This window comes from Rhineura floridana, chromosome 2 (assembly GCF_030035675.1).
Source record: "Rhineura floridana isolate rRhiFlo1 chromosome 2, rRhiFlo1.hap2, whole genome shotgun sequence".
NCBI classification, from domain to species: domain Eukaryota; kingdom Metazoa; phylum Chordata; class Lepidosauria; order Squamata; family Rhineuridae; genus Rhineura; species Rhineura floridana.
Genome location: NC_084481.1, coordinates 88,511,994 through 88,537,731, shown reverse-complemented (window position 1 = coordinate 88,537,731; position 25,738 = coordinate 88,511,994). Strand labels below are relative to the sequence as shown.

Here is a 25,738-nt window from a genome sequence, read left to right as displayed (position 1 = left end):
TGCCTGCATTTGTGAACAATGACTTTTGTCCCCCAATCTTAAATCCAGAACTATTGAACTAGGGCATTCCTGATTATTTTGTTCTGTAAAGGTGGCCCGGATTGTAATGTGGCTTCAAAAATTAATACATGTTTGAGAAGACCCAAACACCAGTGTAGAATATTGTAGTGTTGCTCAGCTTTCCAAAACTGCTTTCCAGGATATCTCAAAACTTATATGAGAGATGTCTTTTGTAATCTCTACTGCTTAACTATGATTGCTCTCTAATTTCATCATCATTAATTGGAGGAAGAATTATTATTATTAGTAATAATAATATTTATATCCCACCCTTCCAGTAGGAGCCCAGGGTGGCAAACAAAAGCACTAGAAACACTGTAAAACATCATAAAAACAGACTTTAAAATACATTACAGCAAAACATCCTTAAAAACATATTAAAACAAAACATCTTTTTTTAAAAAAAAAAAGCTTTGAAAGAATGAAAATCTAGTATGGTTTCACTGTATGGCATCTGGATTTAGACAGGGGCTCAGCTAATGAATTTAAATTTCATTATCAGTAAACTTTGAGATTAAATCTATAAAATGGGGGGGGGAATAATCACTTCTAACTAAAAATATTGTGTCTTCAAACCCCCATGAATAAAAAATGCTATTTTTTAAAAAAAAAAGATTTCTCAAATCAATATACTCTGCTCCTTTTTTCCATAACAGGAAGGACTTTCTCCCTCCTTTAAATATGGTGTGATTATGTAATTGGGATTTCTTCTTTTATTAAGCAGCTAAGAGTGTGATCCTATGCATGTTTACTTAGAAGTAAATCCTATGCATGTTTACTTAGAAGGAGAAATTAGCAGATTTACATTCAGGAAAGTGTATATGGGTTTACAGCCTGGAATTCTAAACATGGCAAATTTGGTTCACATCTTGTAGGTTGTTCTTAGTTTTCTCAACTTCAAACAATGCAAAAAGGCTGCTACCTTATTTCAAATACAAATAAAAAGTAAATATTTGATTAATGCTTGCAGAGCATAAAAATAGGACAGGGGTTAACCTAAGCCCACCTCCAATCCAGTGTCACTCTCAGAGGTAAGTACTTTTTTGCTTAAGCATTGAATCCTACTTACAGACCTAAAAATAATCTTGGCAGTCGTGCTTGAATGACTTTTTAAAGTATTCCTTTTGGAAATCGGAATCTAATCTGCTCTTGTTTGATTCTTCAGCAAAAATGTTCAGGCGTGTGCTGACCATAGTTCAGGCCCATTGCAAGCTTGGGCTAACAGCCACCCTCGTCAGAGAAGACGACAAAATTGTAGACTTGAATTTCCTCATTGGGCCTAAATTGTATGAAGCCAATTGGATGGAGCTGCAGAACAATGGATATATTGCTAAAGTCCAGTGTGCTGAGGTAAATTATGTCTTGCTCCTTAAAGATGTTGCAGTTCCTGCACTGCTGAATGTGTTGTTAAACATTTAGAGTGGCTATAAAATTGTTTTTTCTGCCTAAAATGCTGACATCCCTATCTATGGATACATGCCCATGGGTTACGATGTTCCTTTTCAGAAGTGACTATTCCCCCATCATAGAATTTAAAATTGGGAAATAAGACTCTTTCTCACACAAATTATGGCTGGTTTCCTCAGTATTAAATCTTTTGGCTTTTCATCTGTTAACTATTGAGCTCATGAATGCAGATCCTTCAAACAGAAGAGTCTTCAGCACTCTTCGGGTATTGTTTGCTTCAAGTTTGCTTTATACACTGTCTATTTGCAAGACTAAAGCCCTCTTCAGGTGTTCTTCTGAGTTAAGTAAGGACGATAAGGAGGAGAGCACTGTATCAGATGTTCACCCTGTAACTTGTGGGGTGACTGGAACAGTCAAAGATGGGAGTGGGGAGATATTGGGCTCCTACTGGAAGAAAGGCCAGGATATAAATCTAATAATAAATAAATAAATAATACTTCCTCACTCCTGATATTTATTTATCTCAGAAGAACAGTGCCTGAAGAGAGCTTTAATCTTGCAAATATACAGTATACAGAAATCCACTCTGAGCAAGTAGTGTTTTGGGTTAACCAATTTTTACCATGTGAAATAATCAGTCTGCCCCGAAACATTCAGTTCCTCTGTGCAACAGCAGAGGGCAGTGCCTGTTGTATGGTCAAGTAATGCTGTGTTTGGTGCATGTAAGCAGAACTAATTCTTTGTTCATTTAATACTAGAGATATTGATGACAGGACTGCTGTCAAGTACCACAACAGATAGGGATGGGAATACTAGGTGGCCTCAGGGGTGCCCAGTAGCCTAATTCCCCTTGTACAAGTACTGCTTTGGATCCAGTCCATTGTGTTGTCTTTCCAGAGGACGTGGTGAATAATTTTCCTTGTTTTTAAGGTTCTTTCATTCACAAGCATGCTTTTTTAAACTGTAATATCTCTTTCTATTGGTTGAAATGTTGTGCAGTCAGCATTAACTTGTAAACATTAATCACAATTCTCTTCTGAGCCCTTACTGAAATCTGCGTTTTATTTGGTTTAATCTTAGGTTTGGTGCCCAATGTCTCCTGAGTTCTACAGAGAATATGTGGCTATTAAAACAAAGAAGCGGATATTGCTCTACACAATGAATCCAAACAAATTCAGGGCTTGCCAGTTCTTGATTAAGTTTCATGAGCGAAGGAATGACAAAATCATAGTCTTTGCAGACAATGTGTTTGCCCTGAAGGAGTATGCAGTTAGGCTGGGCAAGTAAGTATTGAATGAAGGACATCTGTGTCCCTGCACTGGTAAACCTCAAAGGTATGGTAGGACCTCTTTGTCCCTTTGGATCGTTACACCCTTAAAACTTGCTTATATTCACTCACATTAAAATATAGAAGTTAAATCTTCCCATCCCAAATAGACATGTATTTATTTATTTCCACAATTTATATATCGCTTAACATAATAGTCTCTAAGTGGTGTACAATAAAGTTACCAAATGAAGACAAAATTGTTTAAAATTAACCATAAAATCAGAAAACTTACTTCAGATCCCTGCTAAAATAAAGGTCTTCAACAAGTGCTGGAAATTCTACAGGGAAGGTGCCTGTTTGATCTCAGCTGGGAGGAAGTTACCCAGCATTAGGCCCACAATACTGAACACATGCCTCCTGGTGGATACAAACGGTGCATTTGAGCCATGGGGTACCGCTGTCAGTGGCTCCCCCAAAGACCTGAGTGATCAGGCAGGGATGTAAAGGAATCAGGTATTTCTTAAGTATCCTAACGCCAAGTCATTTAAATGTAAATGAATACAAGAACCTTGACCTTAGCCTAGTAGCATATGGGCAACCAGTGCAAGATTTTAAGCACCTGAGTTATATTCTGGAAGTAGTCTGTTTCCAACAACAGTCTAGCGGTAGTTTGCATCAGCTGGAGCTTCCAGGTCAGAGGGGCAGGCCCTCATAGAATATGTTGCAATTTTCAAGTCTTTTGGTTACCAATGCATGAATCACTGCAACCAGGCTTTTTCTGCCTAAGAATGGCCAAAGTTGGTGCACCAGCTGCAGTTGGTAAAAGGCACTCCTAGTGAATGACAAAAATGGATCCAGGAGCACCTCCAAACTACAAACTTGTTTCTAGATCGTTTGGTGTTCCCTTCTACTTCTAGAACAAACAAGCCTTAGGGCTTCTTCAGATGTGATGAATTTCACATACCGATAGAATTTTTATGTAGAAAAAAGAATCCAAAGTGCATGTAGACCAGGGGTCACCAACCCATTGCTCATTGTTGCCATGATGCCTGCGAAGGCCTTCCGTGGCGCAGTAGGAATCCCTGAGGTCCTAAAGGTGTTTTGCTGTTCCTTGTAGCACACATTTCCTGCTTCTGTCTTTTTTTCTAGTCCTTGCAATCTCCATAGTTGGCCCTTCCGTTTTCCCTAGCAACCAAGATGCATCTTCCTTGTGCTGGGTTCACCTAGGATCAGGTAGTGCCTAGAAATTATTTTCTCCAAATACTGCTACACAAATAATTAAGGGTGAATGTTAAAGAATCCTCCCCGCAAAGGGCAAAGGTGAAAACTTTGCAAAGAGGCTGTGAAATATCTCCTGCTTTGCAGGAGATAAAGATCAGGGGCTCATTAAGAATTCATTCTATAGTTAACATACAGTATACAGGTCTACTCAGAAGTAAGTCTGTGTTCAATGGTACATGCAGAGCTTAGAAACGTTACTTTTTTTGAACTACAACTCCCATCAGCCCAATCCAGTGGCCATGCTGGCTGGGGCTGATGGGAGCTGTAGTTCAAATAAGTAACTTTTCCAAGCTCTGGGTACATGGATACAAGATGGCAGCCTAGGCTTTGGTTTAGGGTTGCCATTGGGGAAAAACAGGGCTCGTCTGTCTTTAACACGGAGAAATTCAACAGGTTAAACCTTTCCTAGTATGGAAATACAATTATGGGGAAAACTTCACCAGGGCCACTCTCTAATTTTATGTCATGCCATGTTCCCATGGCAACCATTTTGTGTTATGTCACGCCAGTCATTTTGTGACTGGTACCCCTAGCACTCTTAAAATTTGAAATGTGCCTTCCACTCCAAAAAGTTTGGTGACCCCTGCTGTAGACATTTGCATGTGATGATCACAACACCATCTGTTTTACTACGTGTGTGATCCCTCAAAAGTTGCAGTGGATCGTGGATTCTGATTGCATGTATATGCAGCGAAATAGACATCTGTGCAAAAGGTACTTTTCCCTGCTCAGAAACATGTAAAATAATCCTTACAACTGTGGTGTGATTTCTTCAATTTCAGATTAATACAGTATAGACAGTGGCTGATCTGGATATTAACTTGCATAACAGTGTGACCGCTTAAGTTCTTTTTGAATTCTCTAAATTTAGTTCCATGCTATGATAAGGGACATAATGCCCTGTTCCAAATGAATCCCGTGGTGATGGTAAACATGAGAATATGTATTATACTTACTGATATGTTCCATGTCCACAGAAAAACTGCACTGGCAACAGCATTGACTTGCTTAGTCTTTTCCCAGCACTGTTAAAAATGGTGCCTGGTTCTTCTGTTATTGTCCTTCCTGAGTTTTTTTTTAAAGATATAGTGAAGTGAAGCAAGAAATTATTATAACCATTTCTACACCTTGTGGGAAGGATTCCAGTCTTAGGCCAGATGTAGAAAATAGACACAAATGTATTCTAATTAAGGGGTTGTATCCAACACTATCCATGCACAAGCGGAATGGACTTGCACTCATGAAATAGGATTTCACCTTCCTCTCCTACCTTCTGCACACACACACCCAGCCTCAAACTCTACTCTAGAGGGTTGGATGATCTTCATGCAGTGTTGGATTCTGCCCAAGGAGGAAGTACTTTGAGAGAAGGTAATTTCAAGGCATATGTTACTTGATGGAAAAAAAATACCTATGTGACTCTTACATAAAGTGGGTTTCTGGTGTCTAGGGGAGAAGCCCAGCTTTTCAATGACTAAAACATTATAGAAAGCTGCCTTTTTTGTTTTCCTTTCTTGCTTTGTAAATGATGGTGGTTGTTTTAGCCTGGGCCTTTTGATCAGAAAACCCAGTCTCCCTGATCATAGAATAGTAGAGTTGGAAGGGGCCTATAAGGCCATTGACTCCAACCCCCTTCTCAGTGCAGGAATCCAAGTTAAAGTATAGCCGACAGGTGGCTGTCCAGCTGCCTCTTGAATGCCTCCTGTGTTAGAGAGCCCAACATCTCCCTAGGTAATTGGTTCGATTGGTATACCACTCGTAACAGGAAGTTTTTCCTGATGTTCCATCAAAATCTGGTTTCCTGTAACTTGAGCCCTTTATCCTGCACTTTGGGATGATTGAGAAGAGATCCTGGCCAGGGCTGGCACCAGGCATGACTGGGCCCTTGGGCATCAGCCTGCCCTGGGCGTGTGGCTCCTGCCTTTTCCACCTAGCTCTCCTGTGTTCTGCTGCTGCATGCGCTGCACTCACAGGGCTGACATCAACCAAGATGGTGGCAGAGGCTAAGGGGCTGATGCTCCCACCGCCATCTTGATTGATGGCACACATGTGCAGTACGCTAAGTGTGTGCACATGCCTGCCATCAACCAAGATGGCGGTAGGGGCATGAGCCCCTTAAAGAAGCCTCCGCCGCCATCTTGGTTGATGGCTGCCCTGTGCACACAGCGCGTGCAGCAGCAGAACACAGGAGAGAGGTAGGTGGAATGAGAGAATGGGTGGGCGGTGTGGAAGCTCCCTCGCTGTGATCCACGGCAGGGACTCTGCTGCAGATTGCAGAAGGGGAGTGCTACTCTCCCACCCTGAGGGCCCCCCCGGGCCATAGGGGCCTTTGGCCAGGGCCTGACCTGGCCGCCCTTTGGCACTGGCCCTGATCCTGGCCCTCCTCTGTGTGACAACCTTTCAAGCACATGAAGAGTGCTATCCTATCTCCCCCCAGTCTTTTCTCAAGGCTAAGCTAAACATTCCCAGGTGTTTCAGTCTCTCCTCATAGGGTGATCATCCATGTTGCCCTCTTCTGAACCTGCTCGTTTCAGCTTCCAAAATGTGTAGTGTGTGTGAGTGTAAAAAAAAAACACCAACAACTAAATATTAGTTTTATTGTATTTTATTGTATCAGTAGACAAGAACTTCAGACAATACACTAATTCCAGTTTCTGAACTTGTAGTCTGGCTTCACACTTAATGTTCAACTTGCCTGAACAGAGAATAGCTGTAATTCTGCTTCTGGAGTATTATTAAATATCTGCAGTGTTGCACATTGTCATGACCTCATAGTCCAGCAGTGACCAGAGGCCACAGAATGACTGGCTAAGGAGCCAGAGTGGATTTTTGACTTGGAGCCTAATGCTGGTAATCAGGGGACCATTGAACCATAGGCTGGCAAGCAGAAGCCCACTGAACCAGTTTCCTCAATAGCAGGCCTGTAGAGCCAGGGCCCAACAGGTGACTTCTTCTGGACCTGAGGAACTGAATGCCTCCCAAACTACTTTGCCAGTATAATGGTGCAGGAAAGGTCACAAGGAGGTCATGAAGTGCAGGATAAATATCCATCTTTAGGTCAGAAGTTGGTCTTTAAGAGACTCTAGTTCTCAAAAATTGAGTGGAGTCTAGGAAAGATGGGCTAGAGGCAGCACCTCAAAAGGCCTCCATTCGCTTTCAACTCTTCTCAGAGAAAGTTGCCCAGAGCACTTGGTAAAACTATGACAAACTGACCTGTTTTACCCTGTGGGCTCTTTTGTAGGACCAGATCAGGACAACCGTTTAGAAACTCTAAAATGAACAAAGTTAGATTGTTACTAAAAAAAAAAATGTTCAGCAGGGTGGAGCTTGACTAAACAAAATGCTGCTGCTTATTGCCTAAAATGTCTAAAAAGAAATATGGGGTTCCAGAGGGAACATGAACTATTCAATGTTTTCAACAGAGTTTAATATGGTTTTAAGTAGTCCAAGATCTGACTATGCAAGGTGTGAGCGAGTTATATCAATGAGATTTAACGGAAAACCTATTAACATAACCATCATCCAAGTCTACGCTCCAACAGCAAATGCAGAAGAAGAGGAATTGGAGAGATTTTACTCAAACTCTTTTCTAAAAGCCATATTAAAATGTGGGGCAGTTCATATGTCTTGTTTACTGAAGCCTTGGCAAGATAATCAGAGCAAGCAAATCTCTTTACAAAAGCCAAAAGGAAGAGAGAAAAAGTGAAAAGAAAATACAACACATCTGAGAGAATATTCACTAATAAGGAAAAAACCCTTGCGGTTTAAGAACGTACCTATAACCAACAGATATTTCTATCAAACTTTAAAAAGCAGGGAAATGGGGCAGCTATAGTGAATGCACCAGGGGAGCAGGAGACCTGACCTCCTCTCTGAGATACTGTATTGCTATACAGATTTGTAAAAATGCAAACAAAATTTGGGTTGGTCTTTCACAGTCCATTCCACTTGCTGTGTAGCTTGCAAGAATTTGGTAACATATGGAGATAGGGGGAGGGGTGGGCAAGTTTGATCCTTTGCATGCTTATCGAGTTCAGTGGGATTTACTCCAGTGCAATCATGCTTAGAATAGGTAAAACTGACCATGGAGGGGGAGGCGATAGGATGGGGAAGGGATTAGAAGGGGAGGGAGGGGCAAAGGAAAGGGGAGGGGAGGGGCAAAAGGGAGGGAAGAGGAGGGGAGGGGAGGGGCAAAAGGAAGGGAAGAGGAGGGGAGGGCAGGTTTGATCATTTCAATGCTTTTTTTTCAATGGGATTTACTCCTGTACAACCATGCTTCGGACAGGTGATTCTGACCTGGGGGAGGGGGAGAGAAGGGGAGGAACGGTAGGGCTAGGGAGGAAGGGGGAGGGGACGACATTGGATGGGTGGGCGCTGGGCAGAGGTAAAGCTGCTTTCCAAAAGGAAAACATTGTGACAGTATCGGTGTTTTCAGAGTTTCCCCCACCTTTTTATTCTATAGCAGGCACATGTTGTCTCCCACCCAAATTTAAACCAAAGCTGTCCCTGGCCACATCCACACCAGACCATTATTTCACTTTAGACAGTCATGGCTTCCCCCAAAGAATCCTGGGAAGTGTAGTTTGTGAAGGGTGCTGAGAGTTGCTAGGAGAGGCCCTATTCCCCTCACAGAGCTACAATTCCCAGAAGAGGGGCTGACTGTTAAACCACTCTAGCCACTGGAGCTCTGTCAGGGGAATAGGAGTCTCCTAACAACTCTCAGCATCTTTCACAAGCTACACTTGCCAGGATTCTTTGCGGGAAACCAAGATTGTCCAAACTGAAATAACTGTCTGGCCTGGGTGTGGCCCCTGATTAGCCAAGCCAAACAGCTGTGAGTCTGACTTTTAGAACATTGACAGTTGGCTCTTACTGAGCATGCCTGACGTAATAAGAGACTTCAATGTTAAATTTCTTAAATTATTTAAAAATCAGCCAGGCATTTTTCTTAACTTTTAAACTGCAGAAAATGAAGGTCAGAATATGGGGCAAGGTCAGTAATAGGATTACAGGTACTCTGTGAACATGGCTGATTTTTAATGAATTTCAACAGATTATGAGAACTCTCACAGAAAAGTCTTAAAGGGGTCTGGTTTTTCTCTCTTTACACTTTGAACTCTCGATTCTCTCTGACTGTTTTGTGTATTGCCATGAAAATTTAGAGGGTTGTTAAGCAAGCGTTTCCGAGTTGAGGACTATAAGTTTTGTAAGGTTTTGTTTTGAAATGAGCTTATGGGAAGCATCAGAATGACATGGGGGTATTTTCAGTTTAACATTGCGGAATGTGAAAAATCTATGCTGGCTATAGTATACAGCCACTCTTGTGGCTGTATAATGTAGCTCCCAGCGAGAGATGAAAATAACAATCCAATGTGCAAGGACATTCGTGGGAAAGGTGACACAGCTGTTAATGTGCTAACTCAATAGTTTGAACCAAAGAAAACACCTTTTTTACTTGAACAGCTGCTACCATCCTTTCATGTAGGATTAGCAGATAAATTCAGCCCACTGATCTGTTGAGTCAGGAGTTGCACATTAAGCAAATAACATTTACAACTGTCAGGATTTATTTCTTTGGCAGGGGTGTCTGGCAGAATGGGTTTGCCTTCAGGTGGGTGGGTACTCAGTGAAGTTGACAAAGAATGTTGCAAGAAAAGCAAAGTATTTTTGTTTTCTAAACAGAAAGTGAAAACTAGCAAAACAGATTTATTTATGTTTGTAGACTTCATAATGCCAGTTTCACATGCTTGAGTCCACAGGGCAAAAAGCCACACCAGCTCATTGCATTTTTGTGTACTTTTTTTTTAGACCTTATATATATGGGCCTACAGCACAGGGAGAGAGAATGCAGATCCTACAGAATTTCAAGCATAACCCCAAAATCAACACCATCTTTATTTCCAAGGTAAAGGCAGGTGCTGTGCTTGCTACTTAATTGACTCGGAATGTTACAGTGCTCATTTTGAGCAACTTGTAAATTTATTTATTGTAAGAGCTATAATGTTGACAGTTCTTTTTATTGTATCCCATGAACAAAGTCTTATTTGTTGTTTGTTTTAATTTTTAATGTGGGGAATAGCCTATTCCATAAAAGGTGCTTCTGTTTTGTAGGTAGGTGACACATCCTTTGATCTTCCAGAAGCCAATGTTCTGATTCAGATTTCATCCCACGGAGGGTCTCGAAGACAGGAGGCTCAAAGATTGGGTCGAGTGCTAAGAGCCAAAAAAGGTAAATCAAGGCCTGTGCCCTGAAAGTCTGTAATTTTAATTGAACACTCAAGCATGAAAGTAACATAAGACAACTCATGTAGCTGACTAAGCATGTACAATTTGCCATTGTACTACTTTGTCACTGTCAGCTCAAGGTCACAGGTTAAAACAAAATTCAAGGGTAGTTATAAAAAGTGCTGCAGTAGGGGGCCATCTTTCCCTTTGTCCTTCTTGCCTAATCGCTTCTTACATGACACTTAGTATTAGTATTTTGTATGTTGTTTAAAGACACATTTTAGCAGACCTTAAGCTCAAGGCCCGTGTTCTAATTGTTCTTATTAAACTTCCAAGGCAGCTGTGTTAAAATTCCAAGATGCGTCTCTTGCTGAGTACTGTGATGTTTAGGATTTAGGGCTTGAACATGCTTTCTTGCTGCAGTGCTGATCAAGATTTTACTTTTAACACCTTGACTAGCAAACAGCTATACTTGTGTCAGTGTGCAGTTAGTAATAATGGCATCTGACCTGTATGTTTTATGTTTTGAAGCTGCCTAGCAAGTAGCCCGGGCACCTGTGGGTTTTCTAAGTGCTTCCAGTTGGGATTTCCCTGAGCTTCTGAACACAAAACTTGATTGCCACAATGCTCTCTTCCCTTGACAAAAAGTTAAGTCCCATACAGTGACAAAAGGTGGTAGTCTTAAAAAGCTTATTGGAAGACTTTTTTTTTAATGGATGTATATATATTCACAAAAATCCTCCGAATTCTGAAATCAAAGAACAAACTCAATGTGGAAAAAGAAGCAAAAAGTGTATATTTAGTGAATATGCATGTTAAATACATGTTAAAAATATTTGTTGTAGGGAGATACCATATGCTTTGAAGGAGGCAGTGGTGCGTCTCCTCCTTAAGAGGACCTCCCTGGACCCAGAAGTGTTGAATAACTATCACCAAGTGGCAAAAATCACTTTTTTGGGCAAGGTGCTTGAGAAGGTGGTGGCGGTCCAGCTTCAAGCATGCTTGGAGGAAACGAATTACTTGGATCCATTCCAGTCTGGTTTCAGGCCTGGCAATGGCATTGAAACTGCCTTGGTCACCCTGGTTGACAACATCTGTTGAGATGGAGAAAAGGAGAGTGAGATCCTGCTTGTTCTCCTATATTTCTCAGCAGCTTTTGATATCCTTTTGGAGCATCTCAGGGAGGTGGGGATTGGGGACACTGTGCTTCAGTGGTTCCACTCATACCTCCAGGGCTGCTTCCAAAAGTAGTTATGGGAGACTACTCTTCGGCACCATGGGAGCTGCCCTGTGGTTTTCCGCAGGGTTGTCCCCCATGCTATTTAGAAAGCCACTGTGAACTGTCATCAGGAGATTTGGAGTGATGTATTATCAATATGCAGATGACACCCAAACTGAACTCTGTCTGAATTGGGAGAGGCGGTTAAGATGATAGACCAGTGCTTAGAGGCAGTGATGGGCTGGATTTAGGCCAATAAATCCTGAAAAGACAGAGGTGCTATGTGTCCAGAGTTCTCATGTCTGGGAGGTGGGGAGACTTCCTAAATGGGGTTGCACTCCTTGAAGGAGCAGGTCTGCAGCTTGGAGGTACTCCTGGATCCAGCATTGTCACTGGCGGTTCAGGTGGCCTCAGTAGCTAGGAGTGCCTTTGTCCAGCTGTGGCTGGTTCACCAGTTTTGGCCCCTTTTGGACAGAGATGACTTGGCCACATACTCAATGCTCTGGTAACTTTCACGTTGGATTATTGCAAAGTGCTCTATTTGGGGCTACCCTTGAAGACAACTCGGAACCTTCAAATGGTTCAAACTGCAGCAGCCAGATTACTGCCTGGGGGTTCCCTTTAGATCTCATATAAGCCCTGTTTTAAAACAGCTGCAATGGTTGCCAGTTCGCTTCTGGAATAATTTAAGATGCTCACGCTAGTGTTTAAAGCCCTATACAACTTAGGTCCCAAAGATCTGAAAGACCGCCTCCTTTCCTACAGACCCTCTCGGGTGTTGAGATCAGCAGAGGGGGCCCTTTTGGTAGTTCTGTCACCCTCGGAAGTTCAGGGAGGGGTGGCCCAGGAGAAGGCATTCTCTCTGGTGGCCCCTAAATTGTAGAACTACTTCCATAACGAGGTGCATCTGGCAACTTTGCTGTGCAGTTTTAGGTGAATGCTAAAGATGCACCTCTTTACCCTCGCCTTTGACACCTGAAATGTATATATTTAGGAACTACCCTATTTTGTTGTTGTTTTTAATGCTGTATTTTAAAATTATTGTAACCCACCCTGGGACCTTTATTTGAAGGGTGAATAATAAATGCTGCTGCTCCTGCTGCTAATAACAATAATAACAGAAAGGGAAACATGAAACATTGGGTCAGGGGAGCTTAGAATTACTCAGTTTTTAAACCCAGTGATAATGGGAAGGAACTGCATGAAATTAAGAATTCCTACCCACCTTAATGTGTGTGTTGCCTTCAAATGAAGACAAAGAGCTGATTCTCATGGTAACATTTTTTTTTGCATGCAAATTAATAGCATTGTTGGGGGGGAAGTAAACATAATAATAGCTGTGAAACAAGAATAGTAGCTTACACCAAAAAGCTGGATTTTATTACCTGTAGAAGGTTTCCTTATAGCTTACTTTAGGTTATCTTCTTATTGAGTGAGTTCTAATTGCATCTTAACTTTGGTTTATATCTTGGGTGTATCTCATATCCTAATATAATCCCAGCTGCTCAAATGAAATCTTGGGTATGCAGAACATATGTATCCTCCAAACAAAAAGACAGTAATTTCGTATCTCAGATGGATATGCTGATTGTAGTAAAATATTATTCCTTGCACTACACATCAGAAAGATGATTCTGCAATTACTGCAAAAGCTGAATGCAATGTGGCAGAAACCTGGTTCCTGCCTGGCTTTCAGAGAGAGATCAGGGTGCTTTCAGCTGAAATTACCACTTGGGACTTTTGTCTATTTGAGAGAAGCTCTTTATCTTTGCCAAGCTACAGCTTTTGAATTGGCAGCTGGTGATTTACTTACTTATCAGGGATAGTAAACCACTGACATGGCAGTAAGATGTCTACAAACAAATTATTTTGTAATGCTTTGACTTGTTTTTATGTGGGCTAATCAACCAATACTACTACTTCTCCAGGAATGGTTGCAGAGGAGTACAATGCCTTCTTTTATTCTCTGGTCTCCCAAGACACTCAAGAAATGGCATACTCAACCAAACGTCAACGGTTTCTAGTAGATCAAGGGTACAGCTTTAAGGTAATGTCCCCTAGAGCCTGCAATATGTTTAATGGTAGCCAGCATCCAGGTGAATCATCTGCCCTGCAACTAGAAACAAAGAAATTTTGCACTAACTTCATTACATTTTGTTCTGTGTTGCCTGTAAAGCAATAAAGGCTATTGAGTAGGGGAAGGATCACATCAGCTATATAAGAGGAAAGTATGCATGTGTCTGAAGAAGCTAAGGGGCATGTTTTACCACATTTTCATGTTATGCTACAGTTCCTTGACATTTAGGCCTACAGTCCAGAGAACTATGAGCAAGGTGTAGAAGGCTGCTTGCTTGCTCCTACACTTGTATTGTTACAGGGGGCAGAGCTGGGGAAGGGGGGTATGGAGAGACTTCACCTCCCTCACAGTGCCATCAAACAGTGGTGAGGATGAGCCTTCCCTGCTCCCAAAAGTTGTGCCTGCTGTGCACTACTTGTTGTTGCATTACTTGATTTTCTCTATTCTCCCACCCAGCCACACACACACACACACACACACACACACACCTGGCTTTGGCATATCTGATAAGCCTGATCCCTATGCAGAAACCGGTTTCCATTTGTAAATTGTTCTTGCTTAAGTTGGGCATATGTCTTTAATATAAAGAAAATAAACTCTTCTTCATGTTAACTCCACACATCTTTCTACTCCCTGCCAGTTACACTGTCATAAATGATGTTCCAACTGAGTAGCAGGCTTGTAAGTAACAAACCAGTAGAAACGGTGACACTCCTATCAACATAGTGCTGTCCTCCTCCTTTCAAAACTGCATTGTTCCCATATTGTGATGTTCAAATATGTACATTTAAGAAGACTAAACTTACTTGTAAATGTTCCTCTCTTTTTATATTCAAATGTCTCTCTTGCAGCTTCGTAAGAAAATGTAGGGAAGGTGACAAGTTGGCTAGATAATAACAAAGACAGTTTGATCATATAACATAGTGAAGGGGAACAGCTGCAGCACTGGGGGACTGAAGAAGACCTGTCCTGGGAGTGTGCACCTGAGCATCTGGGTGCTTTCTTGCTCACTCCTCTGGTTTGCTGTCTCTCAAGACAGCTGAAGTCCCTGGTAAGTGTTGCAAGGACTGGGACCCCCTGCCTCACCCTGACTCCAGAGAGAGGCTGAAGTCAATCTTGCAGCCTCTTACATCAGCTCCTGGCTGGGTCAGGAGGCATAAAATCCCAGTTGCCCTTGGGTGGTGGGTCTACCACCGCTGGGGTCACCATCAAAGGGGTCACCCCTTGGGGAGCCGCTTAGGGAGTCCTGAGGGTGAGAGCACTACCCCCTTCTATTTTTTTAAAAACCAATCTGGAGGAGATTGATAGTGGGGAGGGTGTATGACATGTGTAGTTCCTGCGCAGGGTGAGAGCCTGTGCAGTGAACTGAACGATAACTGGCAGAAGGCTGGCTCTCCCTGGGTGTGAGATGGAGGGGGTAGATGTGCCCTGTGTGAAAAAGGTTGAGTGGGTCTGACTGTTCCCAATTTTCTCAGAAGCCTACTGGGATAATTGGTTCAAGTAGGTTTTGTTGGTGGGCTCTTGTTGGGTTCATATCAGGTATTTAGGAGAAGTCTTAGTAAGGAGTAACATGGGTGATACCACCCCAATTTCAGTGATCATAGGTAGAGGGAACTATAGCCATGGGGAGGTGGTGAACTACCATAGAAGATGAGGGCAAGGCTATCTATGCATTGTTCCTCGCTCCCACTCCTCTCATGGTGGGGTTCCTTGTTGATCATCTGCTGGCCCACTGGCCTGTATGTGCTGTTGTTTAATAACAGATCGGTACACAATAAGACCACTCTCATCCATGATTTGATCATGGATGAAGGTGCTGATTTGGTGTGCATTATCGAGACCTGGGTGGGTGAGCTGGGAGGATTGGATCTGACCCAGCTTTACCCACCTGGATACTCGGTGCAACACCAGCACAAGCTGCAGGGATGGGTGCAAGGAGTTGCAGTGGTCTACAGAATTTCCATCTCTGTCACCAGGGAACCACTCTGTCTTGGAGCTGGCTGTGAGGGTCTGCACATGGTGTTGAGCCAAGGAGACAGTAAACTAGGGTTGCTGCTGGTGTACCGTGCACCCTGCTGCCTGGCAGCTTCTCTGACCAAGCTGGTGGAGGCCATCTTGGCTGTGGTATTGGAGGAGCCCGAAACAATAGTCCTGGGTGATTTCCATGTCCATGCTGAGGCCGCCTCTAGTGTTCCAGCTCAGGACTTCAAGCCTCCATGACGACCATGGGGCTGTCTCAAGTTGTCACCAGCTCGAAGCATAGGGCAGGGCGCACCTGTGAGGCGTCCTTCCCTGGCTCTCCCTGTCAGGTTCCTACCTGCTCGTGGTTACTGCCTGTCACTAGGCACCACCAGGGACTCCACCAGTCCGGACTGTCCTTTTTTATTTTTTCTCTCCCCGCTCTAGCACAGATCTCAACAGATCCCCCTGCTAGGTAACCACCAGTAACGTCCCAATACTAGTATTCCCAGAGACTCTGAATACTGGTATTGTTATTCTCTTCACCGCTGCCACCATTTGTTACAGTTCCCCTTCAGCCTTGGTCATTACCTTACCCTCCCTTCTGGTCTGTGAAACCCCAGCCAAGGATCAGGCCTTTGGTAAACCAAATTAAGTATTTATTACAGATAACAAAGCTAACAAGATTAACAAGATTTCTTCTTAAGGCACATAAGCATATGGTTTTACTCAATACTAATCCGAACTCCACCTCCCTCCTGGCAAACAACTCTCTAAACCCCACCAAGCAACCCACTCAGTTCTCTTCTCCCCCCCAGATTCCACTCTCACTCTTCCTTTTATACATTCAGCCATTTTAAACACTCAGCCAATCATCTCGCATTCTGCTGCCCATTCACTCCCCCTCTTTCACTCCACTTACCATGTATCTTCTAAACAACCAACACTTACCATATATACATTAATATAGGAACATCACATTCCCCCCCCTTAAACAACAGCAGAGTATTATTCCTGTTCCAGGATTTATACGTTGCGTTAACAAATAAAAGTCTGTATGGGGAAAATGTCTTTCTTTGTTCCTCTGTCTGGTCACGTCACTGCAGTCCCAGCCACTTGCCTGGAAAGTCCATCGGCCAGTACATTGTCCTTGCCTTTGATGAACTGGAAGTCCACTTGATAGTCCTGTAGGGCCCAGGACCACCTCTGCAGCATAGTGTTATGGTTTTTCATAGTCTGCAACCACAACAAGGCCCGATGATCCGTAGTCACTGTGAATCTTCGTCCCCACACGTATGGGCGCAACTTGTTCAGTCCCCACACGACTGCTAGGCACTCCTTCTGGACCGACGAATAGTTTTTCTCCCTCGGCGTCAGCTTGTGACTCAGGTACGCCACTGGATGTCTGGTGCCTTCTCTCTCCTGTAGCAAGACGACTCCCAGCGCCAGGTCCGACGCATCTGTAGCCACGATGAATGGTTTCTCATAGTCTGGTGCTATTAATATGGGTTCTTGGCACAAGGCTTGCTTTAGTAGATCAAAAGCCTTCTGACATTCATCCGTCCATACCACACGCTCAGAACACTTCTTCTTTGTTAATTCATGCAAGGGGGTTGCTATTTCCCCAAAATTTCTCACAAACTTCCTATAAAATCCAGCCACACCCAGAAATGCCCTTACTTGTTTTTTGGTTAAGGGGATCGGCCACGCTTGTATTGCCTCCACCTTGCTCCATAAGGGGGTGATTTTCCCACTCCCCACCTTATGTCCTAAATAGATTACTTCCTTTAGTCCAAACTGGCATTTCTTAGCTTTTATTGTGAGGCCTGCTTTTCTTAAGGCCTCCAATACTGTTGTCAGGTGTTGGACATGCTCAGGCACCGACTTGCTAAAAATGGCCACGTCATCGATATAGGCCACTGCAAAATCTGACATGCCTCGCAACACAGTATTGATTAGCCTCTGAAATGAACTTGGTGAGTTCCTTAGTCCCATGGGTAAGGTCACAAACTCATATAACCCATCTGGTGTACTGAAGGCAGTTTTGGCTCTGGATTGCTCGTCTAGTTCCATTTGCCAAAATCCTTTACAGAGATCTAGTGTAGAGATAATGGTTGCTGCCCCCAATAACTCTAACATAGCGTCTACCCTAGGCATAGGATACGCATCTGGGACAGTAATTTTATTGATTAGCCGATAATCAATGCAAAACCTTGTCGTCCCATCTTTTTTCGGAACCAGGACAATACTTGAGGCCCAGGGACTGATGGATTCCCTGATCACTCCTAATTCCAGCATCTCTTCCACCTCCTTTTTGATCTCATTCAAAACTTTCCCATTCACACGGTACGGAACAGATCTGATTGGGGCATGATCTCCAGTATCAATGGAATGTATAACTATACTGGTTCGGCCAGGTTTGTTGCTAAAGAGATTCCTATAGGTTTTCAAAACTCTCAGAATCTCCTCTTTTACTTCCTCCTTCACCTCCTCTGACCATTCCACGTGATCTACCCCTCCTTTGTCTTTGCTTTCCTGTACCAAATCTGGAAGTTCAGGCCCACTTCCCTCAGGGAATAAGGTAACTTGCAACACCTATGCATCCCTGGTATGGTAAGGCTTCAACATATTTACATGAACCACTTTGCTTTTGTTTAATTGGTCTGTGGTGATTACATACGTCACTGTGTCAAGCCTTTCTCTGATGGTATATGGTCCTTCCCAGTTAGCCTGTAATTTGTCATGTTTCCTGGGTATGAACGCCATAACCATATCTCCCACATCATACACACGTTCCCTGGCTGTTCTGTCATACCAGTAACGTTGCTTCTCTTGTGCTTGACTCAAATTCTTTTCCACCACCTCCATCATTGATGTTAATTTATTGCGGAATTCCAATACAAAATCTACTACAGATGTTTTGTACTCTCCCAGAGTTCCTTCCCATGAATTTTTTAATAGTTCCAAAGGTCCCCTCACTTTTCTAGTGAACATGAGTTCAAAGGGTGAGAAGCCTGTTGACTCCTGAGGGACTTCTCTGTATGCAAATAAGAAGCATCCCAACCGTTCATCCCAGTCTTGTGGGTGATCTTGAACATAGCTTCTGATCATGCCCTTCAAAACGCCATTGAATCTCTCTGTTAACCCATTAGTGGCGGGATGGTAAGTAGTGGTCTTTAGATGTTTTAGACCACAACATTTCCACATACATTGCATCACTTCTCCCATGAATGCACTGCCTTGATCCGTCAGCACTTCATGAGGGAAACCCAGCCTCATAAAGATTTTTAATAAAGCCTCTGCCACTACAGGGGCTTCCACGGATCTTAGTGCTTCTGCGTCTGGGTACCTGGTGGCAAAATCCACCACCACCAATAGATATTTGTTGCCATGCCTTGTGGGTTTGGAAAAAGGGCCCACCAAATCTATTCCCACTCTGTAAAAGGGTTGTCCAATTATAGGAAGGGGCTTTAAGGGTGCCTTGGTCTTTACTCCACTTTTTCCCACCTTTTGGCATATTCCACAAGATAGACAATGTTGTTTTACATCTTTGGAGATGTTTGGCCAATAATAGTGTGCAGCCAATCTCCTCTTGGTCTTTTTTATTCCCAGATGTCCTGCACATGGGACATCGTGGGCTACCTCTAGCAATCTGGTTCTGTATTTGCTAGGTACTATTAATTGCTTCACTGGTTCACATTCATCCTTTCTCTCAGCAGGCATCCACAGTCTATATAAAATCCCATTCTCACACACAACTTGATTCCTCAGTTTGTCAGTGAAAGGAATCTGTTGGGTCAGGGCTTGTTCCTTTATCTGCTTCAAACTTATATCTTTTTGCAGCTCTTCCCTGAATTGATCTGCTTCTTCCCCAGAGACCACTTGATACAGTTTGTCTCCTTCAGCAGGCCTGCTAGTGGTTGCTATGGTGACCTGAGGCTGGTTAACAGATTCCACCCTGTTTGTTTCAGCCCCCCTTAATATGGCTTCTTTTTCTCTGCCAATTTTCTGTCTGGTCACTACATAGATCTTTCCTTGGGCGCCCATTACATCCCTTCCCAGTATTACTGGTTCTTGTTGCTGGGCATTAATGCCTACTTTAATGCCGTGGTTGCTGTGGCCCGGGGCTTCGTTACGGCCTGCCACCTCCTGTTCCAGCTGCGGCTCTTCGGGGTGCTTGGTCGCTGTTGCTGTTGCGGTGGCTGGTTGGCTGCGGGTGGCCCCATCCGTTGTGGGTGTGGCTGTGTTTGCTGGTACGGCGGCTGTGTCACTTGCTGCCTTTTTGCTGCGTGCCGCTGTTGCTGTGCCTGGCCCGGACGTTTCTGGCGGCTGGTGTTTTTGTGCCTTCGGGGCCGGCGCTTGGGGCCGCGGCTTGGATTGTTCTGCTGCTGCCGCCGCGGCTGCTCGGTGGGGCGGATGTTTCCTCGCCGCTGTTGTTGCGGCCTATGCCCATCGCCGCGGCCCGTTGGGGCATCTTTGTTATCGTTGCCGCTGATGCGGCTTGTGCCCGTTGCTGTGGCCGTGCTGCTGCCGACCTTGCTTGCCGGCTTAAGGGCATCTTGCTTGGACAGGAGAGAGTGACTGGCAGCAGGAGTTAAAAAGAAGAAGTGCCAGCGAATGGAAGCGAGTTCCTCCAACGTCATCTGGATCAAGGAAGTCGGAGGCTTTTTATTTTATTTTATTTATTTTTCATTTTTATTTCAATTTTGTTATTTTTAATTTTTAATTTTTATTTTATTTTTTATTTTTATTTATTTTTTATTTTTTATTTTTATTTATTTTTATTTTATTTTATTTTAATTCATTCTATATATTTTTATTTTTTATTTTATTTTATTTTATTATTATTTTTATCTTTATTTTCATTTCGATTTTTTAATTTTAATTTTAAGCTAATTTTAGGGGTGGGGGGCCTGCCTGATCGGCAGACGGGGAGGGGGACATGTGTAAGCCGGAGGGGAATAATGTGGGGAGCCACGGTATCGTGAGGCTTGGCGGCAGAACCTGGATGGGCGGAGGTGGCAGGCCACGCCAGGTTAGGGGAACAAGGGATAGATGTATTGTACCCATCCCTTGTTCCGGGCCTGCCCTAAACCAGAAGATAACAGGGGGATGTAAGACTCCATCCAATCTTCGACTGCTGTTGTGTAACGCCAGGTCTGTAGTTCAGAAAACATCACTCATCCATGATCTTATTCTGGATGAGCATGCAGACCTGGCATGCATTACGGAGACCTGGCTGGACGAGGCCTCGGCTCCTATACTTGAGGCCATGTGTCCAGCGGGTTTCCGATATGCACAGCAGCCGAGGATTGGTAGGCGGGGAGGGGGTGTGGCAGTTATTTATCGAGAGTCCTTGGTTTTCGCCAGACCTTCTCTCCACGTGACCAAGTTTGTTGATTGTATGTACTGGAGGTTGGGACCAAAGGGCAGTTTAGGAATTCTGCTGATGTACCGCCCACCCCGCTGCACGGCAGACTCCCTGGCCGAGGTGCTCGAGGTGGTCGCGGCTGTATGGTTGTTTACCCCGAACTTATTGGTTTTGGGGGATTTCAACGTGCATGCCGAGGCCATTCTCACTGGAGCCCCTCGGGATTTCAATGAAACCATGACTTCATGGGAACTGCACCTAAGTAATATGGGTCTCACCCATGTAGCCGGCCATACCATTGACCTTGTATTTGTCGCGGGAGAGAAGGAAAGTGATCTGAAGATGGGGACTGTTTCTTCTAGCCCTGTGTCATGGTCAGATCACTACCTGGTGAAATTGGATCTCTCTGTGCCGCACACCCTCCGCAGGGGACAAGGACCTATTAGGATGGTCCGCCCCAGACGCATGATGGAGCCTATTGGATTCCTAAATGCGCTGGGTGATCTGGAGCTAACTGAAGGCCACTCGGTGGAAGCCCTGGTGATGGAGTGGAATAGGGAGATCACTAGGGCAATAGACCGGGTGGCACCGAAACGTCCTCTTCTCCTGAATAGAACTCAGACTGCACCCTGGTATACACCACGGTTACGCAGTCTGAGGCAGGAAGTGAGACGACTAGAGCGCCGATGGCGGAAATCGTGCACTGAAGGTGATCGGACACTGGTTAGAGCAGCAATAGCGGCCTACCAGCGGGCAACAAAGGCAGCAAAGAGGCAATTCTTTGCTGCCTCTATTGCGTCGGCAGAGTGCTGTCCCAGGAGGTTGTTCCAAGTGGTCCGAAGCCTGGTCGGTCCAGTAGCACAGGAACCTATGGAACAATCAAAAGCCTCCTGTGACACATTTGTTAAACACTTTGCCGATAAAATCGAGCACCTAAAGGACAAGATTCCGTACGTCGTGGTTACAAGTAGGGGTCCAGAGGCGGCCAGTTGCAATCCGGTCTGCTGGGATCAGTTTCAGCCTCTTCTCTCTGATGAAGTGGACAAGGTGCTCTCTACTGTAAAACCAACCACTTGCTTACTTGATCCTTGCCCTTCATGGCTCGTTATGAGCTGTAAAGAGAGACTGGGCAATGGGATCAAGGCAATGGTAAATGCATCCTTGGAGGAGGGTGTAATGCCATTGCCCCTCAAGGAGGCAGTGATAAGACCTATTCTGAAAAAGCCCTCCTTGGATCCCCAAGATTTAAACAACTTTCGCCCAGTCTCCAATTTACCGTTCTTGGGCAAGGTAATTGAGCGTGTGGTGGCAAAGCAGCTACAGACACACTTGGAGGAAGCAGATTATTTAGATCCTTTCCAGTCGGGCTTCAGGACTGGACACGGAACTGAAACAGCCTTGGTCGCTCTGGTGGATGATATGAGGAGGGCGTTGGATAGGGGAGAACATACCTTCCTCGTCCTCCTGGACCTCTCAGCGGCTTTCGATACCGTCGACCACGGTATCCTGTTGAGTCGCCTGGAGGGACTGGGAATTGGAGGCACTGTTATACAGTGGTTCCGTTCCTATCTCTCCGGTAGATATCAACGGGTAGTGTTGGGGGATGAAGTTTCAGACCCTTGGCCCCTCAACTGTGGTGTGCCACAGGGTTCTATCCTCTCTCCCATGCTATTTAACATTTATATGAAACCGCTGGGAGCCATCATCAGGAGTTTTGGGCTGCAGTGTCACCAATATGCGGATGACACGCAGCTCTATCTCTCATTTAAATCTTCACCAGAGTTGGCTGTGGATACCTTGTCCAAGTGCCTGGAGTCCGTAAGTGGATGGATGGGAGAGAACAGGCTGAAGCTGAACCCCGATAAGACTGAGGTATTACTAGTGGGGGACAAGGGAAGGTTGGGTGATTTTGACCTGATACTTAATGGGGTGAGTTTGCCCCTGAAGGACCAGGTCCGCAGTCTCGGGGTCATTTTGGACTCCCAGCTGTCTATGGAGGCTCAGGTTTCTGCAGTGAGCCGGGCAGCTTGGTACCAACTTCATCTAGTACAGAGGCTACGACCCTATCTTCCCATACATCTGCTCCCACGAGTGATACATGCCCTGATCTCTCGATTAGACTACTGTAATGCGCTCTACGTGGGGTTACCCTTGAAGACGGTCCGGAAACTCCAGCTGGTACAAAACGCGGCGGCACGCTTAATAAAGCAGACCCGCCGCCGCGATCATATCACCCCAGTGTTGATTGAATTACACTGGTTGCCAGTTGTATACCGGGCCCAATTCAAGGTGTTGGTTTTAACCTTTAAAACTCTATACGGTTCCGGCCCAGTTTATCTGAAGGAGCGCCTCCAGTATCACCAAATATGCCGCCAAACAAGATCAGCCTCACAGGACCTTCTCTCGGTCCCACCGACTAAGACAGCTAGGTTGGTGCGGACCAGGGAGAGGGCTTTTTCGATCGTGGCCCCCACCCTCTGGAACTTACTTCCCTTTGACCTTCGGCATGCCCCCTCCCTGCTGACTTTTCTCTGAGCCTTGAAGACCTGGCTCTTCAGGCAGGCCTATGGGATCTCTGGGGTGGGTTAGGTTTTACACTGTATTAATGTAAGATGGTCTTCAGATGAGATGTTATGATATTAATAATGTGATGATTATGTATATGAGTAGATTGTATTTTATATTGTATTTTATATTGTAAGTCACCCAGAGTGTCCGTTCAGTCGGACAGATGGGCGTCTGCTAAATAAAATTTTATTATTATTATTATTATTATATCGGCCCTCTCGGCCTCTCCAAGTCATATCCACCAGGGCCACAGGCAAACTTTCTGGTTGACCCCTCACTCCTTGGATAGTCACAGTTTCCTGAGGTAATATTACCTCAGATTTTATTAAATCTGGCCTCAGTAATGTCTGAGCGGCACCAGTGTCAAGCAATGCCCAATAAGTTGCCCCTTGTACACTCACTTCCTCTCTCAGACTTGAATCAAGGTCTGTTACTTCTGTCCAGTTTATCTGGCAGAACTGAAACTTTTTCGCTGTTTCTAAAGCCTTGGGCTCTGTTTTCACTGTCCTTGTCTGAGCAGGATTACTAATGGGGTTGGCAACCTCACATTGAAAACGTAGGTGCCCCAGTCTACCACATTTGTAGCATAATTTCTCCTCACTTTTAGGGTACACAGATCCACTCTGGGGTGTCCTGTGCCCTTCAGATTTTACTGGAGGACTCACTCTCTGTGGTACCACATCCCTTCTGCCAGCATTATATGGTCTGGGTTTAAAATCTCTTGATGTTTTCCGCACCCAGCCAGTTCTGTTGGAGGCGAAGTGATCCGCCATCTCTGCGGCCTCCTGCACCGATGTAGGGGAACGGTCTTTGACCAGGAGCCTTATTTCTGGTGGTAACTGATGGTATAACTGATCCAATATCCTGAGGTTTTTCACCTCCTCCACAGACTGAGCTTTTGCACTTGTCAGCCATTTCCCAAATATGTCCATCAGTTTTGCCCCCAGCTCCACGAAAGACCTCCCTGTCTGTATCTGGCAGTTTCTGAAAAGCTTTCTAAAATAATCAGGCCCCAGTCTGAATCTTTTAAACACTGCTTCTTTGAATTCAGCATAGGTGACGGGCCTGTCTGAGGGGAAATATTGGTATACCTCAGCCAATTCCCCTTTAATCAGGTTTGATAAATACTGCATGTATTTATCTTCAGGTAGCCCCCACAACTGAGCTGCTTTTTCAAAGGTGCTGAGGTAAATTTGAGGATCTTGACCAGGCTCATAGACAGCAAAGTCCTTTGGAGTAATTTTTATTTTTGCTCCATCTCTGTCCTTTCTCGTTTCATCAGAATGAAACTTCTCTCTTTCCAATTTTAATCTTTCCCCTTGTATCTCTGCATCCACTCTCATTCTCTCAGTTTCCATCCTCAATCTCTCAGTTTCCAACTCCCTCTGCTTGTCTTTTTCCTCAGCCTCCATCCTCAATCTCTCAGCTTCCAACTCTCTCTGTTTTTCCTTCTCTGCACCTTCCATCCTCAATCTCTCAGTTTCCATCTTCAACTTCTCTCTCAAGTACTCTATATAAGCGGGATTGCTTAAATATCCTTCTGGGGTCTCTTCCCTGACCGGTTGTTTTTGCTGGGCAGTAGCAAATCCTATAAGTTCTACCCTCAATTCATCTACCCCTTTACCCTCGTGAGGTAAATTGAATGTTATGCACTTCTCCACCAGCTCCTCTCTTTTCATTTTTATGTATTCAGCCATGGTGTTTGAGTTCACTCACTCTTTGCCACACACTCTTTGCCAGTCACTCTCACAAGTAATCTTGTTTTGTTATTTCTGTTTGCCACACAACTATTAGGGATTGTCTAGTATTCGTATCTCACTGCTACAGCCAACACCTGTGACGTAGTCTCCTTTGTCACCACGTGTCTTTGGGACTCTCTTTGGTTCGTATCTGGATTCTCTGTTGTTCGTATCCCACTGCTACTGCCACCACATGTGATGCGTCCTTCCCTGGCTCTCCCTGTCAGGTTCCTACCTGCTCGTGGTTACTGCCTGTCACTAGGCACCACCAGGGACTCCACCAGTCCGGACTGTCCTTTTTTATTTTTTCTCTCCCCGCTCTAGCACAGATCTCAGCAGATCCCCCTGCTAGGCAACCACCAGTAACGTCCCAATACTAGTATTCCCAGAGACTCTGAATACTGGTATTGTTATTCTCTTCACCGCTGCCACCATTTGTTACAGTTCCCCTTCAGCCTTGGTCATTACCTTACCCTCCCTTCTGGTCTGTGAAACCCCAGCCAAGGATCAGGCCTTTGGTAAACCAAATTAAGTATTTATTACAGATAACAAAGCTAACAAG

The 25,738-nt window shown here is 44.4% G+C and overlaps 1 protein-coding gene across 1 annotated transcript in view; it reads left to right on the top strand.

Moving 5' to 3' along the window:
* ERCC3 (ERCC excision repair 3, TFIIH core complex helicase subunit) overlaps positions 1-25,738 on the top strand; it is a 51,741-nt gene that overhangs the window by 18,847 nt on the left and 7,156 nt on the right. The window contains exons 9-13 of the mRNA XM_061609215.1: positions 1,226-1,410; positions 2,548-2,750; positions 9,827-9,923; positions 10,130-10,247; positions 13,391-13,509. Coding sequence (XP_061465199.1) covers positions 1,226-1,410; positions 2,548-2,750; positions 9,827-9,923; positions 10,130-10,247; positions 13,391-13,509 — 722 coding nt within the window. The remainder of the gene's footprint in view (positions 1-1,225; positions 1,411-2,547; positions 2,751-9,826; positions 9,924-10,129; positions 10,248-13,390; positions 13,510-25,738) is intronic.